This window comes from Peromyscus californicus, unplaced genomic scaffold (genome assembly GCF_007827085.1).
Source record: "Peromyscus californicus insignis strain IS unplaced genomic scaffold, ASM782708v3 Scaffold_7__1_contigs__length_154581171, whole genome shotgun sequence".
Taxonomy (NCBI): domain Eukaryota; kingdom Metazoa; phylum Chordata; class Mammalia; order Rodentia; family Cricetidae; genus Peromyscus; species Peromyscus californicus.
This window is the reverse complement of record NW_026294595.1, coordinates 153,698,051-153,717,930: the sequence shown is the minus strand read 5'-3', so window position 1 is coordinate 153,717,930 and position 19,880 is coordinate 153,698,051. Positions and strand designations below refer to the sequence as shown.

The 19,880-nt window shown below is 50.5% G+C and overlaps 1 protein-coding gene across 20 annotated transcripts in view; it reads left to right on the top strand.

Annotated features, from left to right (window-relative positions):
* The window catches only part of Kcnq2 (potassium voltage-gated channel subfamily Q member 2), a 59,281-nt gene that overhangs the window by 13,348 nt on the left and 26,053 nt on the right, over positions 1-19,880 (top strand). For 13 of the 20 annotated variants that reach the window (XM_052723562.1, XM_052723559.1, XM_052723558.1 and 10 more), the window contains exons 2-9: positions 6,994-7,084; positions 8,048-8,174; positions 8,504-8,679; positions 9,602-9,727; positions 11,876-11,986; positions 12,570-12,665; positions 16,191-16,285; positions 17,452-17,481. In XM_052723562.1, the coding sequence (XP_052579522.1) occupies positions 6,994-7,084; positions 8,048-8,174; positions 8,504-8,679; positions 9,602-9,727; positions 11,876-11,986; positions 12,570-12,665; positions 16,191-16,285; positions 17,452-17,481 (852 nt within the window). The remainder of the gene's footprint in view (positions 1-6,993; positions 7,085-8,047; positions 8,175-8,503; positions 8,680-9,601; positions 9,728-11,875; positions 11,987-12,569; positions 12,666-16,190; positions 16,286-17,451; positions 17,482-19,880) is intronic. The other 7 variants (XM_052723570.1, XM_052723565.1, XM_052723560.1 and 4 more) reach the window with 1 other exon arrangement.

Here is a 19,880-nt window from a genome sequence, read left to right as displayed (position 1 = left end):
CTGTGTTGTGATTCTGGGCTGTAGAAAAAACAGCCCTCTTCCTGACCCAGTCCTCTTGTCCTTTCTGAACCTCTAGGCTTAGCAATGTCTGGACTGCAGACTGCGATAAGCCTCTTCTCATCCAAGGCTCCTAACCTTGGTTTGTGGGTGCTGTGGAGAGATGTGGCCAAACCTCAGAGGGTATCTCATGGCCTGGAGCCCCCCAAACTGCTTCTCCTACGTACCCCCAGTTCCATCTTGTTGAAAACAATGCTGAATTCCAAGTCTGAATGTTTTGTTACAGGGGCAATTCCTTTGATGGCCAGTCCCAGTGGATGGTTCCAGGCCCCTCTGAACACTGGTGCTCATGCTTGCTGAATATTCCCAGGGTTTTGATGCTTGGCTCCCTATTGCAGTTCCCGTGAGTGTCAAGAAACAGAACACAGCATAGCAGGACAGGAGAGAAGGGAGGGGGTGGACATTCCCAGGACATAGTTTCGGCCTGTGGTTGAATGACAGTTGGCACATGATGGCTTAGCCTGGAGGAGGCTAGCTTTGTGTAGGTCTGAGAGAGACCTCCATTGCTCTCCTCTTGTCATTTCTCCCCCATGCTGAGGCTCGAGGCTGAGATCCTGTGAAGTGCCCACATCATGGAGGCTAGAGACTAGGGGAACATCCATTACCTCTCCTAAGGATAGAAGGTAGGAAGTGGCAGAGCCCTGTCAGCCTTCCTGAGCCCCAGTGCCACCCCCGCTCAACTCTAAAGTGGACATGAGTATGGGGTGTGTTGGGCCTGGTATGTGCTGGACAGGACAGTCACCAGTCACCAAGGTGCTTACAGATGGATGAGGTTACAAGTGTCTAGGCAGTTGTCTTGGGCCCTGGAGACATGGCTAGGCTAGGTCCCCTCTCCTTGGAGGCTTCCTGCCTGGGGAGGAGCCTGGTCACACAGCCTGAGCTCCTTCCTGTCTCTGAGCTTCCAAGAGCAGCGTGGGCGCTACTCTTCCTGCATGTCCCTTGCAGCCTCCCCTGCACCAGCCTTCCTGGAGGGGGCCATCTGCTCTGTCTGTTCTGAAAACTTAAAGAACAAACCGTGAAGCGGAGGAGCCATGGTGGGCACTTCCTGGAAGCTGCTGGGGTAGCAGGGCTCCAGAGTGGCTTTCCTCTGTACAATGGATGATATACAGCCCGTTGGCTGCTTGAGAGTGTTCTGGAGAACTAGGTTTATGTTCCCCCAAGATTAGTCACTGGCTTTGTATATCCAGGTCATCACGGCCACCCTCATAAATGCCCCTGCTTGTAGGGTCTCTAGAACATCCTGAGAGGGCTTGATCAATTGGCACTTTGGCCTCACTTGTTTTTACTTACTTATTTATTCGTGTGTGTGTGTGTGTGTGTGTGTGTGTGTGTGTGTGTGTGTGCATGCAGACTTGCACATATGTGCCAAGTTGATTTGAACTCAGGTCATCGAGTTTGATGGCAGACTCCTTTTCCTGCTGAGCTATCTCCTTGGCTCAGCTTCAGTGTTTGTTTATTTGTTTATGGAAAAAACCTAGATACATTTATTCTTCACTTTTAATTGTTCGAGAATCTCATACATGCATACAATGTGTTTTTAAATCTACTCTCACCCCCTCCTCTCCAACTACTCCCTTATCCACCCATCACCCATTTTTCTCTCCCAACTTCATGTGCTCTTTTTTAAAAAAACCCACTGAGTCCACTTAGTGTTGTGAATATGTAAATGAATGTCAGGCCATGGACTGTCGAATAGGTAGCCTCTTGAGGGCAGGATACTTGAAGAAAATGGACTCTTTCATCCAGCATCCAGAACTTGCCAATAGCTCTTCAGCTAGAGCTGGGACTTCATGAACCCCTCATGGAATTTTGGCTGGTTTGATCTTGGCCAGGTCTTGTGTGCATGACACCAAGAAACCACTAAGAGGCCACAGGGAGGTTTCAGGAGAGGCCAGAATGCAGATGGTATGAAGTGGGGGGAAGGGAATACTGGTATAGGAAGGGTTAAGTGAGATAGGTAATAGGAAGACAGGGTAGCGTCAGTGTTTTTTAACATAAAGCAATATGTTGTAGCGTGAAGAACTGGATTTCCTGGACTAAGTGTGGATACTCTATTTTTGAGCTGAGCCCCTGTAGGTCTGTCCCTGACCCTGAATTCTGTTTTGCCCAGGTCCAGCACATGTCTACCCTCTCTACCAAATCTTTCTCTGTCAAAACACTCTCCCTGCTTCCCTCCTAGCCAAGCCAGCTCCTCCTTACTCAGCATGGCCTGGCCCCAGGGACCCTTCTTTGGGGAAGCCTCCTCTAGGCTCCTACCTTGCCTTGTAGGCTCAGCTGCTCCCGGTGTACTCTCTGCTACAGGCACCTTTGGTGTTTCTCATGTGTTTTCATCACCACTCAAGTCTTGGGGTCCTTATCAGGGCATAGGGATCCCCATTCTCCTTTCCACTCCTTCCCTGCTGACCAAGTTGGGAGTAGACGATGCCCCAGGCAGTCAGAATCAGTGCTAGAAGGCATGCGAGATGTCTGTACTTTCTTTTATTTATTTATTTTTAGGGCTTAGTTAATTGAATAAATTGGCTAATGAGCAAAGGAAATTAATTGCAGTTTTGAAATGTGACCGTGGCTTTGTGTTGTTCTGACTGTGCCAGCAGCCTGTCACTGCTACTGTGCCTCTGTTCAGGAGCTCAGAAGCTTGGGGCTCCGATGTTAGATGTTCTCAGGAGCCACAAACCTGGGGCCTACGTCCAGGAAGATTGTCAGGGACTGTGCATCTCTTTAGGGCAGCGTTGTTGGAGCTTTAGTTAAGGCTGAGGCTGAGAATCCTGGGACAGATGCTCCCTGAATGCTGCTGGCTATCTGTTGCTGTGGCCTGATTCGAGCTGGAACATACAGTGTGGGCCCCTGCAGCATCCTCAGCTCTTGTTGGGGAGAAACCGTGTCTTGACTTCTGACTGGTGATTGGAGTGATAAGGTACACTGTCTCTCATGCCAGCTGGTCTCCTCTTGGTCTCTTGGAGTTCCCTTTCAATTTTTGGACTCTGTACTTTGTGAATCTTCCTTGGCCAGTTCCCCATGTCTTTCTGAGAGTACCACCCCAACCCTCACCATCCTCTTGGGCTGGATGTGCTACTGATGGCCTATTGCACAAGCCCTGACATGGTATATTCACTGGCCTGCATGAGTCTACCTGGTATCTGCTCGTTGGCATTTTGAGAGTAGGGCAACCAGGTCCTGGGTGGGTGTTGGTGAGGTCAGTGTTGGGTGATGGAGACATTTACTGGTAGCACCTGGCCAAAAATCTCTTCCCATGGCAGCCCTAGAGCATCATCAGGGCATTTCCCTTTGACCACTAAGTCAGCTGGGGTTCCCAAGCACCTGGCTGAGTCCCCTTGTTCTTTCCTTGCCCATGAAAGTCAGTTGTATATATCAGTGTGACTGTGCCAGTATGCCCCATTGGCCAAGCATATGTCTTGGTGTTGCTGTGTTTTCAGACGTGGTGGACACTGTAGTCAGCAACCATAGCACAGCTGACCCTCTACAGTGTTTAGGTACTTGGAATCATGGAGGGAGGAGATGGGATTGGCCTCAGGGCCTTGTGTGGTTCAGGAGCCTGCTGAATGGGGGATGAGATAGTAAGCATCTATAAGTAAGGCCTACAGCAGGTCACTGGGCCCATGTGGCCAGGTGGGCAACCCCTGATAGTGCAAGATGGGCATGTATTGATCACTGATATGTGCCAAGCTCCATCAATGAACTGCTTGAGTTGTTGACACTTTCCTGATGGGCTAGTTATGCTTTGGGAATGTGGGACCTGGACCTTGAGGGTCTGAGACTGCCAGGCTGATGGTCCTAGGCTTTTCACCCAGATAGCAGGCCTTTGGACTGTGGACTGTGTGCTGTTTCCTCTCAGGATATGGAGCCCAGATTTGAGGGTTTATGATTTTCCTGCCTCTACCTCCAGGGTGCTGGAATAATAGGTATGCATCACCATGCCTGGCTTATGCTCTGCTGGGTACTGAACCCAGGGACTTGTATATGTTAGGCAAGCGCTCTGCCAACCAAACAGGATACCTAGCTTCTTGTTTTCTGGCTTATGTCTCATTCATTGTGGTTTGTCTGAAGGGGAGGGGCCGGGGCCAGGTAGAAACTGACCACAGTACCATTATGGTGAGTGGTGAGCATGGAGCAAGATCTACCCTGACCCTCAGCCACTTACAGCCTAGAAAAGTCGGAGGTCTTTAATCTGCAGGAGCAGAAACCAAATGCAGCATCTTTAGAAATGGTCTTCACTGGCAGCTCCAGGGGTTCTGGCAGAGCTGGATGTGAGTGCTCATCTGCCTGTTGCTGGTTTTCTCTGGGACTTAACTTACAGACTGATTTCCTAGGCTAAAGCCATTTTCCAGATGGAAAGGGACACCTCTGTCCTGGTGGTCTGGGCAAAAATTCTGGACTGATACTTCTGGCATCGGCTGGCCAGGCTTTACCCATGAACACCCCTGAACCCTGGACTAGAAAGGACAGTTAGGAGGTAGAGTATATCCGTGCTGTACAGGAGAGATGGCAAGTACATGCTCCCCACAATGACAAGTGGTTATGTTTGTGCTTGCAGTGATCCCCAAGAAGGCATGTGACAAGGGGTATGTCTGTGAGGACGACCCTGCAGGTGGTCATGGCAGGTAGGGAAGTGAACTGTGAAGAGGTGAGAATGAAACCTGGTTCAGATTGGCTTTGTCAACCTGGATCAAATCTTCTAGACTCTAGAATCTAGAGAGTCTGATGCCAGGGGAGTTTATTGTCAGCATATTTTTTTTTTTTTAAAGAGACTTATTTATTTATTTGCTTATTTATTATGTATACAGTGTTCTGCCTACATGCCAGAAGAGGGCACCAGATCTCATTACAGGCGGTTGTGAGCTACCATGTGGTTGCTGACTCAGGACCTCTGGAAGAGCAGCCAGTGCTCTTAACCTCTGAGCCCTCTCTCCAGCCCCATATTGTCAACATATTAAAACACAATAGAATTTGGGGGAAAAGTTTCCAGGTGTAATATAATCCCTGGTGCACAAGGAAGAATAATTACATTGAAACTCAACTCAGGGTACATGTCATTTCTTCCAAGAAGATGTACTCTAGAGATAGACTACCTGTATTAGCTTAAGGGCCTAAGGAAGGATCTGACTTGGTCATACAGATAGCATAGAGGTCATTTGGGCTTTTAGACATCTCTGGTCCTGGTTGTGAGAGCTTGATATGGCCTGGCCCAACAAATAATGCAGATCACCAGGCTGTTAATCACCTTTAATTCCTAGCTTTCTGGATGGAAGGACAGATTTTAAGTCCATTCCTTTGAGAGGACAATTCTGTGTGCTTAACATTTTTGGTTTTCCTGGAGATCTGTTTGCAAGGGCCTTTGGGCTGTGCTCCCAACCTGTCTGGGCTGGAGGTGACTACCCAAGGGGGCATGTTCTCATGGACAGCACCATGGGCCTGCAGTAGAGGATGTCAAAGAATGGCAAGAGGGAAGTAGTGAACGAACAGGTGGGGACAGTGGCCAACCCCACACATTAGGCCGAGAGGGAGATTTATGTGGAAGGAACCTGGCCCCTTGGACTCATCAGCTATCCAAAGGTGGAGGCCATGGTGAAAGGAGGGCTCTAAGGCCCAACAGGAGCACGGTAGCTCTGTTGCTATAGTCATCATCATTATTATCATTGTGTGCTGGGCATGTGGATGGATGCCTGGCTTTTGAAGGTAGCAGGTGGAAACAGGCACAAGAAACTTTTTGAGCAAGAGCTCTTGTGGTTCAGATAGATGTGAAGTTTTTCTTAGTGCCTTGTGGCCAAGCATGTTCCATGCACGGGACCCAATGACTACATGTTCGATGTGCCTGTTTTGTGCGACAGATTGTCATCTGCAGAAAAATGTTAATATTACTTGAGCTGCCTAAGAAGTGGGCTCCTGACACGCACAAATCCCATGCACACCTGTGAGGCTCATTTGTGTTGGAGTTCGCATTTTCTGTTTAAATTTTTTTATTATAGTTCTCTCTTTCTCTCTCCCTCTCTCCTCCCCCCACGCCCCCCCCCACCCATGGTGCACATGTGGAGATCAGAAGACAATTTGTGGGAGTTAGTTTCCTCCTTCTACCATGTAGGTCTAGGGGATGAAACTCAGGTCCCAAGGCTTGGCAGCAAGCGTCTTTACCTTCTGAGCCATCTCACTGGCCCTCGAGTCTGCCTCTTGTGATTTAACTGCAGCCATTCTAGTCTCCCAGGATGAGATGTGGGTGTGGTGGTCCTCAGCAGGCAGTGTTCTTGCTATGCTGTCTATCATGTGTTTAGGTCATTTGGTGTGCCCTTGTCAAAGGCCACAACCTGGGTTCCTGTGACAAGACTATGGCACTTGTCCTCTGGGGTAGGGTAAAGGAGAAGGTATACAGCTTGTCAGAGGATGCACATAGCCGTGAAAGAGGCAGAGATCTTTCAGGAGAATTTTGGTAGGTCAGGAGGGGTCAGGTAGTAAAGGAGAGAGGAATAATTACAGCAGAAAGCATAGGCTGGCGAGCAGGAGTCACTGCAACTTAAGGAGAAGTGGAGAAACTATGGCAGTTAGGGAAGGTTAGAAAGATGATCTGAAGTTCTTGTTCAGCCCCAGACCTAGTTGGAAGAGACATTTTCTTCCTCTGAACCTAGGGAGGAAGTGTTGCATTCCATGAAAAACTATGAACGTCTGCCTTCTGTGGGGCAGGCAGTGTGAAGTTGGTTCTCTTTATTGCTTTTGCATTAGCTGAGGCTGTCAGGACCCAAACCAGATACACAAGGGTAGGGAGGGGCCTAGTCAGCAATCAGTGTGATTATGGAGTCTTGGGTAGTAGGAAATGGGGTGTGTTCTCACTGCTGCTCTCCAAGGGCCCTCCAGTGTGTGCCAGCTGGTAGTCACAGACTGCACTGATGACCGCTAGCCCACTGACTGCATGCCTCTCACCTCCTGCAGGTTTCTCTTGGTCTTCTCCTGCCTTGTGCTTTCCGTATTTTCCACCATCAAGGAGTACGAGAAGAGCTCGGAGGGGGCCCTCTACATCTTGGTAAGCACCACACGTGGGCAGGGCATGGGGGAGAGGCCGGGAGGCTGGGAAAGAGCCCTGGTTAATCCTGTGGTGAGACCTCTGCAGTAGTCTACCTCTCAACCCCTGGACCCCTTCAGTTCTGTCCCTAACCCTGATTGTTTGAATAAGTCAGGCCTTCTGTATCCAGGGTCTCCCCCAGAGTGGAATGCTTTCTTGCATGCACAGCCACTGTTGCTCCTGGCATTGTTGTGTAGCCCTCAAGCCCCTTCCCAGCCTCCCAGTCCCTAGTAGAAGTGACATTACATCAAGCAGCTCTTACCACCTCTCCTTTCCACCCTGCTCTTTGGAGTCTAAGTACACAGGTGCCTCCACTGGAAGTGTGTGGTGCTCCACAAAAGATGTGGGTGAAGGGGTGGGAGGCCGTGATGCTCACTCACATAAACCCTGTGATGGGGCAGGGGGTGGGCGTCATGGAAACAGTACTGTAATTTCTCTGTTGCCCTTGGTAACGGAGGTGGCCCTTCAAGGAGAATGATCCCACTAGAATCCTCTTCCACCCACTTTGCCCCACTGCCCCGGAGCTGCCTCAATTCTAGAGGAACCTGCTCAACCTTTGCTGTGGCTGGGAACTCTCGCAGTTCTGGTGTTAGTGTGCCCACCCAGCAGACTAACACCAGAGCCTCCTGTTCCAGCTCAAACAGGTCCGATCTAGCTCAGAAGGGAGGCAAGAAGGGTAGTTCCTCTGGTGGTCTGTAGGCCGGGACTTGCTGATAGCAGTGAGTCCCTGGGAGATCTGTATCTAGAAGGGATTCAGTGCTGGCTGACATGAGCTGGGGCCCTGTGGGCTAAGCCTGCAGCTCTAATTTCTAGCCTTTGAGCCATGGACTTTATCCATCTCTGTCCTGAGACTGCCCATGTAGTATACAGGCAGCCCTCCTAAGGCCTGGTGGTATCCTCATCTGTGTTCCTCCCACCTCCCAGGAAATCGTGACCATCGTGGTGTTTGGCGTTGAGTACTTTGTGAGGATCTGGGCTGCAGGCTGCTGCTGCCGGTATCGAGGCTGGAGGGGCAGGCTCAAGTTTGCCAGGAAGCCGTTCTGTGTGATTGGTGAGGCCTGGTCAACACGGCCATCAGAGTTGGGCCTGGGGCAGGAGTTGCTTATGTCTTGACCACAGTGGGCTGAGTGAGAGGGTAGGGCCTTTTGGAAGTTTCTTCTTACCACTGACTTGGAGTTGGTACCTATGGCTGATAGAGCCTAGATGTTGGGAGGGACAAAGTGCTGGGCAGTCTGCTCTGGACACCACAGATAGGGAGGGTGGGCACTGGAAACCACCCTTCCCAGGGCCCTACATGACCTTGCATGTCTATGGGGCCATTTATCCCTCCTTTGGGGGCCCTGGGGAGGAGACCCTGTGAGCTGTGCCTGTCTCCTACAGACATCATGGTGCTGATTGCCTCCATTGCTGTGCTGGCTGCTGGATCCCAGGGAAATGTCTTTGCCACATCTGCACTTCGGAGCCTGCGGTTCCTGCAAATCCTACGGATGATCCGTATGGACCGGAGGGGCGGTACCTGGAAGCTCCTGGGATCGGTGGTGTATGCTCACAGCAAGGTGAGCCCTGGCCCAGCCCTGGGCATGCTGGTTATCCTGGCTCCACAGTCCCTGGATGCTCTAAGCTGGATGTTAGCCAGGGACCAGACAAGATATGAATGAACCTCCCCCTTTCTTCCTCACCTGTCCCCAGAAGCTGTTTTCTGTTCCCAGTCTGAGCAGTCCCGCCTGTAGCTGGGCATTTCCTTTCCTGGTTCTGAGGGCCTGGATCGATACTCTGCCTGAATCACCTGCCTAGGGGTTGTTTAAGCTGTGGCTTGTGGTGGCTGCTGACCAGGGTACTCATGGGGTGGCTGTGGGTACACCATCTATGTTGAAGGAGTCCTCAGTGGCCAAGACCTGATTTCTGCCAGGTTGTACTATGGGGTCTCTGGGCACATGATGGGCTCACTGAGTCAAACACTCTCTATCCTGCCCGGGCCCCTTTTCTTTGGTTGGCCATGGTGGTGTGGGGCAGGCACTGGGTCCTGGGGAAATTGAGCTCCCTGAGGCCTGGTCTCTCTCCTTCCCTCCATTGCACCTTCAGTGTTGGGAACTGAGTATATACCTGTTGAGACCTGCACCCCCTATTGGGGATAGCTCCACAGTATCCAAACAGTGCTGAAACCAGAGTTCCTGGCTTGGGTATGTGCTCCTCAGCCATGGGCAGAACGTTTACTGAGCTGTTGGATGCTCTGCTCCCAGGTCTAAAATAGTCAGTTGAAAGAGTTGTGCTGTACAGCCAGCAATCACGCTTGAATGCTCAGGACAAGCCCTGTTGCCAACCCTGACCAGTATCTACTCTAGTTGTACCTTGTTAGCATCACGAGGGGATCCCATCCTTCAAAGCCCTTGAGATTCACAGTTCAGAGCAGGGCTCCCACGCTTGACACTGTCCAGGCTGGCCTGAGTGGGACAATGATATGGTCTCTTGCCTTCACAGGAGCTGGTGACTGCCTGGTACATCGGCTTCCTCTGCCTCATCCTGGCCTCATTTCTGGTGTACTTGGCAGAGAAGGGTGAGAACGACCACTTTGACACCTATGCAGATGCACTCTGGTGGGGCCTGGTAAGTCCTGGTCATTGGTCATTTCCTCCTCCACATCCTGTTGGTACTGCTGTCCTGAGGACCTGTAGGAGAAACCTGACAGCCCTGAGGCTAACCTGGGTGGGCATGTCTCTCGGTGGCCACCTGGTGGCTGGCTATAGACATAACAGCATATGGAGATGACAGCTGAGGTTGATGTGGTTATTGTGTTGGTAGATGTGATAGGGGACAGAATGGGTTCCTTTCTCCCCATCACCTTCCTGCAACCCCCACTTGGCACTGGACTGTGGAGGAGAAAGATTGGGGGTGGAGGAATATTAGGGTTCTGAGAGTAGTGACCAGGATAGGTCCATCCTGGGGCTCCCTAGCTCAGGAGTATGAATGACCCTCACAACTTTGGAGCAGTGGGAGGGTGGGGGCAGCATTGTTGTCATAGCCTTTCATTCCCAAGGCTAATCACCACCATCCCAGGCCACTTGCTTTTGGCCTCCAACCTCCAGTCAGTCCTGCCTTTCACTGTGAGGGACAAGGGAGAGGACAAAGGGAAGAGGTTCAGAGGCGTGGGAATTTCAGTTTGGATCTCCAGCACCCATGTAAAAGTGGCATGACCACACACACACACAGACATACACACACACACACACACACACACACACACACACACACACACATACACACACACACACACACTCGCGCACACACACACAGACATACACACACAGACGCACATACACACATTCGTGCACACACACTGCAAATGGAAACCACAGGCCCTGATTCTCTGGGGCTTTTTTTTAGGTGGTCAGCAGCCTGTTGACAGTGGCCCTGAGTCCTCCAAGACTTGCTGCTGCCCCAATGCTAGAGCCTTATCTGGCCTTTGTGCCCAAGGCTCCCCATGCTTGACTGCCTAGGATACCCCAGAAGTCCTCTGTCATTGCCCCTTTTCAGAAGGGCCTCTTAGACACCATTGAACTTCTGCTTGGAGCGGGTATGGATGACAAGCTTCCTAGGCCCCTGTTTTCTGAAGACCACCCTAGTCCTGAGACCCACCTGAGATAGAAATCAGTTTCTTCTAGTCCCTCCGCCCCCAATGCTCTGGACTCCTTGAAGGCTCAGGGCAGAGGCTGATGTCACCTAAAAAGCCATGAGGTAGTGATCTGGACAGGTGCTGTGCTTGCAGTCACTGGGAGAGGATCGTACAACTTCCCCTGGGATGAAACACAGGGCAGTTTATTAATGATCTTACTGATGGCCACAGGCCTGGAGTCCTGTGTCCTCTTGGGAAGAGGCAGGGCTGTTGGGAGTGGAGTGAATTAAGACTGAGAGGTACGGGGCAATGCAGAGTTGTGATAGGCACGGAGCAGAAGGAGTCAGCTTGGCGCCCAGGGGACCTGAGAGTGGTACAGCCCATTCTCTTCAGAATTTTCTTGGACCTCGGGCCTCCTTCTCTTTCAGAACTGAAGCAAACATTTTATCTTTATTGTTTCAAAGTAATCCTTGGATTTTAAAATATCTACTGGTTCCTAAAATGCAGCCCCCTCACTACTACCCATTTGTCTTCTTGGCCACCTCCTACCTGCTGCCACGGGCCTCCTCCCGTCCTGGGCCAGGTCTTCTCCTAGACTGCCCCCCCCATCATCCCTGAACCCTACTCTGCTTGGCCTCTGCTGACTCCTTACCCTCTGTGGACCCTGGCATCCTTGCACTTCCTTGCTCTTATCCCTGACTTGGTGGGCACACACCAGTTCACTGGTGCCCCCTACTTGTGAGCACAGAGCAGGGCCTAGATATGTCAGCAACTCACCTGGGTGGAAGCTGCTGTCCTTGCTTGGTGCCAGTGTGTACTGTGTGGTACACCAATCCCAAGTGTTAACTAGGGGAGCCTTGGGGATGAAGAGAGATTGGGGTTTGGTGGGATTGAAGGATAAAGGACAGCCTATGCTGATCCTGGCCTTGCTTTGCCCTAGTATGGGTGCTGTAACAAGGGTGCCCCTCTTGTCTGTCCAGCCCAAGTCTGAGTGCCCATCAGTGTCCAGCTGCCCCCAAAGATGCAGGCAAACGACTTGGGTGAGCTTCCCAAGACTGAGCAGGGACATCTGGCCTGGGATTATAGGCCTCAGGTAGGCCATTGCCAGCCTGCCCAAGTGACCAGCGCCCCCTGCTCCTCAGATCACCCTGACAACCATTGGCTACGGGGACAAGTACCCTCAGACCTGGAATGGGAGACTGTTGGCAGCGACGTTTACCCTCATTGGTGTCTCGTTCTTCGCTCTTCCTGCAGTGAGTCCTGTACCCCTTCCTGCCCCAGGGATGTTAGGGGGTGTCTCAGAGGCTCCCTGCAAGACTTGACCACAGGCCACCTGTGAACTGTGAGGATCTTGGACAGGAGTAGGTCCCTGTAGGGTTCACAGTCACTAGAGAGGCCCCATACCAGACCAGAGTGAGGCTGCCCTAATTTAGATGCCTGTAGCCTTAGTAGGCAGACTTCTAGTATCTTCAGATTGGGCCTTTTGACATAGCTCTGTTGACTTCTATGGTTATCCCATCTGAATGACCCTAAACAGTGGGGTCCTCATTCACCCTATACAGAATAGGATGGGTGTACCTACTGCTGCACTGGGGATGGCAGAGGGCAGCTGGCTGCAGCTGCCTTGTGAACAGAGCAGCTTAGAAGGGCTCCTCTTTGGGATCAGTAAGCACTGCCTTCTGCTAGCCAGAGATTCCCCCAGCCTGGTATCTAGGTGATGAAGTACCAGGGAATTCCAAGAATGTAGGAAGGTAGCACCTATGAAACTCAAGCATTGTAGGCAAGGGTAAGGAGGGGCATGGTCCCGGGATGTGGTCTGACCTCAGTGACTTGCAGGGCATTTTGGGATCTGGCTTTGCTTTGAAAGTCCAAGAGCAGCATCGGCAAAAGCACTTTGAGAAGCGGCGGAACCCTGCGGCAGGTCTGATCCAGGTGAGCCTTAGTCCCTGCTAGGGACCAACCCCTGTTCTGATTCTACCTTACCTAGAAGGGAGCCCATCAAGATCTTGGCATTGACAGTGGCTGTACCAGGCTTTTCCATGTCTGTGGATAGGCAGGTCATGGCCCATGTTTGGAAGACAAGATTGTGTTGAGCATGAGAACAGTGCAGATACCTGAGGTTACACCCAATGACTCATGGTAGTGATGCTGGGTGGTCCTGCCCCCAGTGGGCACTTGGCTTAGGCCATACTGTCCCAGTAACCATACATATGGTCACCTCCAGTGCTCTGTGAGGTAGGGATCTCATCACATCCATTCTGCAGCTGTGAGACCCACAGCTTAGAGAGGTTGACAGTCTGGCAGCAAGTGGCTCTTGAGACACATCTGTGCCACTTCAACCTAGCTGTTTAACCTGTGGACACTGTGCCTTCCTTCCCTGAGCTTATCCAGCTGCTCTTACCATTTAGGGGCAGGTAGGATGTGGATGCCATCTGAACGTGCATACAAGAAGACATAGATTCCTGCTGGACCCTAGAGCTGGCCAGGATTCCTGCCAGCTGAATCTGGCCCTGTATCTGTCTTTCTTTTTAAAAGATGTGGCCTTCACAGTCTCGACCTTGGGTCCAGTCTCCTTTTGTGTATGTATTACATAGCGTTCACCACAAAACACATGGCTATTGCTTTGTAATTGCAAAAAACAAAGAGCAGAACGCCCATTTGAAAAAGAAAATGACTGAATGTCCACAGGGACAAAAGGTTTAACAGGAGACAGCGTAAACTGAGTATCACCCCCATACACCCTTCTCACAGGCCATTCAACAGCAGCCTGTGAATCTTCTAAAAGTCAGAAGTGCCACCAAAGAGCAACAGCATATGCTGTCCCTGCTTCACTCACAAGTGACAGAAGACACTTGTGGATGAAGTATCCTTATTAGGACAAAGCACTCTCTCTGCTTTGCCTGCACAGTTTTCCCCACTGTGGACTTCAAGATGGTTCCTAGAGCTTCAAGACACCTCCAACCCGTTTATGATACATGGCCACAGGGTGAAGGCACTGTGACAGAGTAGTTGATCAAAAGGTCCTTCCTCTGAGTGAAGCTGACCTTCCTGCATGTTTGTGGGTCAAAGATTTGGTTATCAGTGCCCCCAGAACCCCTGATGTAGGGCAAGGGTAGAAGGACTGGTTTTTCATGAGGCCTATCACCTGGGTATGATTCTGGCTACCAAGCAGAAAAAGGCTTGGAGGGGAGTCTCAGAGGAGGTACCAGGGCCTCCTGTGCCCTCAAAGCATCTCCATTCTGTAGAAGTCAGCCTGTCCAGCCTGGACTCCATGTTGATGTTACTGAAATACTGATGGAGACCAAAGTAAGTCATCTCATGTTCATGGACTAGAAGACTTAATCTCGTTAAAATGTTCTTCCCAAACATTGATATGCAGGTTCAGTGAATTTTTCATAAGTCCAGTGCCCTCCACGCCATTTTGCAAAAACAGAAAAGCCAATCCTAAGTTGTCTGAGGAATTACAGCGGTCTCTGAATATCCAGGAGAGTACTGACACAGGAGAACAAAGTATGGGACTCACACTTTGTGATTTTAAATTTATTACAATGCTGCAGTAATCAAAACAGTGTAGGTCTCACATAAGGACAGTGACACCAGCAGAACAGTGTGTGCATGAGCTAGCCCATGTAGGCTGATTGCAGATGAGAACTCTTTCAATACATGGTATGGGACAACTGGAGACCTGTTTTGCTATTGTTATTGTTGTTGTTGTTTACTTGTTTGTAACAGAGGTCAGCCTCAAATGCATGTGATCCTCTTGTTTCAGCCTCCTAAGTTCTGTACAATAGACATGTGTCATTATGCCCTGTTTGGAGATTTTCTTTTAAAATGATATTTGGCCAGGCTTTGTGGTGCTTACTTGTAATCCTAGAACCCTGGAGGCTGAGGAGAGGAGATCTTGAGTTTGAAGCTAGGCTGGGATATCTAGTGAGGCCTTGCCTTAAATAAAAGAGTTAAAACTATTAAACTCTTTAGAAGTAAGCAAGATTTATTGTTTTTATCTTTTATATATGACACCAAAAGCACAAGTAACAAAAGAAAAATTGGAGAACATCAAAATTAAAAACTTGTGCCTGAAAGGACATTCAAGAGTGAAAAGGCAATCCGTAGAATGGGAGAAAAGTTTGGAAATGAAGTTAATATCCAGAATATATAAAGGACCTCAAAAACTCAATCACAAAAAGATAAACAACCCAGAGGGTTTGGAGGCAAGGGACTTGGAAAAATAGACATTTTTCTAAGAAGAGAAACAATTGGCCATGAGCTTGTGAAAAGATGCTATATTATTAGAAAAATGAAGATAAAATATGAGATGCCGCTTCATACTCACTGGAATGGTTAAAAAATAAAAAATGGAGAGTAAGTGTTGGTGAGGACTTGGTGACATTGGGCCTTCACACTCACTGAGGGGCTGTATGGTGCGGTGACCACTCAGAGAACAGTAATCAGAGCTGGGCTTTCGGGTAGAGGGCCTGTCTCACATGTGCAAGGCCCTGGATTCTACCCTCAGCACCAAAAAAGAAAAAAAAAAACAGAAAAGAAAGTGACACAGAGAATTGCTACCTTACCCACACGTTCACTCCTTTGTTAGCACCCCAAACAAGTGTTCAACCAAAACCCTCTGTGTTCATCACGCTCTGTACATAACAGCCAAAATACGAGATGTGCATTGGTGGATGATCAAAATGTGTGTGACTTATCTGTACAACCGAGTGTTAAATAGTCAGGAAAGGGATGAACCTCAGTGCACACTGAGGTTCAGTTCAGTTTTGAGGGCCTTTTCCTCCGTGCAAGGAACTAACAGGCAGACCCCATAAGCATGAGATTCCATGGATAGGAAATTTCCAAAATAGTCAAATCTGTAGAGACTAAAATACTGCTGCTGCCAGAGCCGGGGAGGAGGTTGGAATGGAAGAGTCTACGTATGGGCATGCCTTTCTAAGGGTAAGAAGCTGTGGATAGATAGTGGCCATGGTCACACGATGCTGTGTGTACTTTAAAGTGGTCAAAATGATGGATTTTATGTTGTGTGGATTATATTGCATATACAAAAAAACAAACAAACATGTATAGGGAATGGAAAGAAGCCTGAGTGAGTGAGAAAGACTGCACCTGGGCCACATTGCCTGTAGGAAGGAGTTACGTCCCAGCCTTACCTCCCTTCCCAGGTCTCATGGGATTGGCATTAGGTCTTGTTTGGACTGGGGAGGGCAATGAAGTCACCTACTTGATGTCAAGAATGATAGAAAGGAAGGAGATCACCAAGGCTCACTGTGAGCCAGAGCCAGAGTATCTCCCATACCCCACCAGCTTCTGTGGGTGTCATACTTGTCCCAGTTAAACTGAGGCTGTGGGGTGAGGACAGGCATGGGGGCTGCAGTTCTGTGTTGGTGAGGTCCCTGGAGAGGGGTAGCCTCAGCCCAGACACAACAATCTCACCTCTTTCCACTACAGTCTGCTTGGAGATTCTATGCTACTAACCTCTCACGCACCGACCTGCACTCCACGTGGCAGTACTACGAGCGCACAGTCACTGTTCCCATGTACAGGTACTCGCCAGGCCTCGCCTCACCACCCTGCATGGTGGTTTGCTTTTTGATTTCCATTTGTTCTTCACCCCATTGATTTTTATTTCTTTTTTTTTTTTCAAGTGTATGTATTTTTCCACAAAGGGTTCTGTGTGGTTTATTTCTCAGTATTGATTTTGTTCTTTGTTTTACAGTGTTGTGGCTTTTATTTCTTTCTCTTGTACCTGTCCTTTGCTTTCCACCCCTCTTTTGGGAACATTGTGTTGTGATCTCCGCTCCAAGCCGTCCCGTGAGATGAGTGACGGCCTTAGTGCTGCAATGCCGGAAGCCTCTAGCAGTCCAAGGCTCAAGAAGAAGGGTAGTGGTGGCTGTGTTCTCCAGAAAAGACCAGGTCAACTATGGTGTGCGTGTGTGCGTGCGTGCGTGCGTGCGTGTGTGTGTGTGTGTGTGTGTGTGTGTAGGGAATAACCCAGACTACAGTGAGAGTCTAGAGGAAAGTCTCAGCAAAACAGCACAGGATACCCTAGGAGAATCTAGACAGCAGGAAGAGATCAGGAAGTGCCTAGTGGGCCACTAGTGAACAGTGCCAGCTGGCCTCTGGGCTGCTGCTCAGAAGATGGGAGGCAGCACTGGCTTGGGAATTGTGTGCACAAAGCTTGAGCTTAGATGAAGGTGTGAGGTCGGAGCCCCTTGGGTGCTGTCCCTTACCCTGAACTGAAGGAAAAGAGGCTGGACCAGCTTCATTTCCTGTGTCAGAGCATTTCATCCCACCTGTTTCTATCCATCTGAGTCATCTCTAGGTAGCATGGGCACAGAGCTCTGCCAGGACTCCTGGGCTGGGGGTCATCCTCAGGGATCTGACAACCAGCAATGGTCAGATAGCCCATACAGCGCTCTGCCTGCATCAGTTCTGGCAGAGCATTGCTCGGGACAAAGATGGCCTTGCCATTCCTCCTTCAGCACCCACCCCAGGCTCCTCTGGGGCCCTGAGCCCTTGCCTGGCCCTGCCCCAAGCTCCATGCTCCTTGCAGGGCATTGGGACAGGACTGAGCTATGGGCTAATTTTCTTTATTCTGTTGTTTCCCCCACTTCCCTCAACTTTTTTTTTTCATTTTCTTTTTCTTATCCCGTTCTTTTAAAAAACTTTGGTTCTTCCCCTTTGTGTGTGTGTGTGAAACCCCTGAAAGCTCTCAAACCCACACCTATGGGGCCTCCAGGTAGGACATGCATGGGATGGAAGATGTGCGTAGCTCTCGTCTGTCTGGGTTCGGGGTGGGGCAAGCCCTTTAGAGCCTATATCCCACCCTGGAATACCTGCCCTTTAGTCCACATGCTACCATCATCGGACCCTGTCACCCCGCCCCCCGCCCCCCGCCTGGAGTCCCTGTGTTAACCTGTAGCTCCTTCTGGGCCAGTGTGAGCACACCTTGCCTCTCTGACTCCTGCTTCCTCAGCTGCTGCTTTCCTGTTGCTGGGTCCCTTGTCCTCAGTGTGTCTTGTTCCTTGGCCTGCTTCCTGCCTTGTCTTAACTGCTGTGATTCCCTACCCCTACCTCTACTCCACCCCAATGGCCCCACTTATGAGCAGAGTGGTGGTCATGCGACCCACCATGTTTTTAAGAGATCTATGTCTAGGACCACGAGCATACTCCAGACCAGAATCCTACTCTGATCATCTGCCCTAGGGTCTCCCTTCCAGAGTCTGAGTGCCCCCACAACTCTGGAGTCTTTATATACCACAGTGGAGAAAGTGTGAAGGCCCAGGGAACAGACTCATTTATTCTGGGTGGGGGCTCCTTTTTGTTGTGTTTAGGGCCAATTTGAGAAGCAGGAAACATATTCTTTGCCCATGTGCAGGCAGCTGAGCTGCCTAGAAAGGTTCACCCTACACGTACAAGGTGAGCCACCCCCTCCCCACTTAGGTGGGACCTGTGCTGGAGGAAGACCTGCATACCAGCACAGCCCTACAAAGTCCCTCCTGACCTAGTCCAGTAGCAGATATAGGTTCTTTTCTCTGGAGCTGTGACCTGTCTCCTACCTTTTGTAGGGAATGGACTAGGAGAGTGAGCACCTGACTTCCACAATAGAAAGGTTGTTCTCTTGGGTATGCCCTTGGATTTCTCCTTCCCAGACCCCAGAGGCACAGGTAGCTGTGGAAGTAGCATCCTAATGTCCAGCCTTTCCTGGGGCTCTCAGTTCCCTAGCAGGTGGAAGACCTGTGTCCTGTCCTGTCATGTTCCTCCTCCCCTCAGCCCACCTTCTCCAGTCAGCACCACACCCAGAAAGAGGACACCCCCCCCAACCCCACACACACACACACACACACACACACACACACACACACACACACACACACACATACATACAGGGCCCCAACCTATGTGGCTGGAGTTGTCCCATGAGACCAACAATATTGTCAGATTAGCTGATACTCTCCTGGGGTTGCCCCTCCCCCAATCCTCTGTGACTGCTCAGGGGTGACCAGCTATGTGCACGGCCCCACTTCCACGTGTCTGCCCCTGGTGGCTGCTTTGTGTGTCCTGGGCATGCGTCCAGTGTGGCTGGGAGGGCTGGTTTTACATGTGTCTAACCTGGGCCTATGTGGTGGTGGTTGTGGGGGTCCAAGGGAGAGGGCTGTGCCAAGGACCCTGCTCCAGGCCCCAGGGCTGGGTGAAAGAGTGGAGGGGAGGCCCTCGTGGCACTAGCTGCTAGCTTTGATTGCTAGGTTTCTGCTTCGTGCTGACTTGTCAAGGACAGTGAATGGCCTGGGGGAGGGGAGGCAGAAAGGGGTAAGGAGAGAAGCTCACGGGACTTCTATTTATTAGCAGCATCTTCAGCACCCTCTAGGTCTGGATCTGGGGCTGTGGCTATCAAGCAAGGAGGGCCCAGATGTAGCTATCCTTGCCAGAGCCTGAGAAACCTATGGGGGTAAAGAGAGAGGGAGGAGAAGAGAGCCAGAGGCAGCAGTGGCTCAGGGGTACAAGGTGGGTCTCTCTGAGTGGAGGAACAAGATTGAAGAGCAAGACTAGTTTGCCAGTAAACCCAATGGCCCTTCTGTTTTTGAGGTGGTGGGGAGCCATTAAATGTTTGAGTGGGAGAATGGCAAGGCTATTGGGCATATTTGAAAGATCTAACGGGGTAGGGTGGGGCAGAGAGATGCTGAGAGTATTGGAAGAGTCCAGGTGAGGTAGGCAGAGGGATGAGGAAGACACAGGACATTTCCAGGAGGAGGTACCCATGGTCACATAGAGAGGAGGGCTGGCAATGATGGGCTAGGAGGTGGCTAACTGCCACAGGAACCCAAGCACAAGAACCCAAATTCTGTGCTTTTTTAGCTGAGGGGTCAAGAGTGAAAGACAAGGACAGGTCCTGAGGATCCTGGTGTGTAGTTGGGACTCTAGGAGGCCAGTAAGGAAAGAGATACAAGAGGATCTACAGAGTGAGGCCGTCCTAGAGCAGGTAAGGTCAGAATTGAGACAAGAGTGTCAGGGCCTGGGGTCACAGGAGCCAAGGGACCGCTGTGTTTATCCTAAAATGAGGTGGGAATTTCATGGAACAGGCATTTGCCAGGAGGAAGCTGAGGCTCTCAGGGTGAAATGGGTTGGGATGAGATTTTA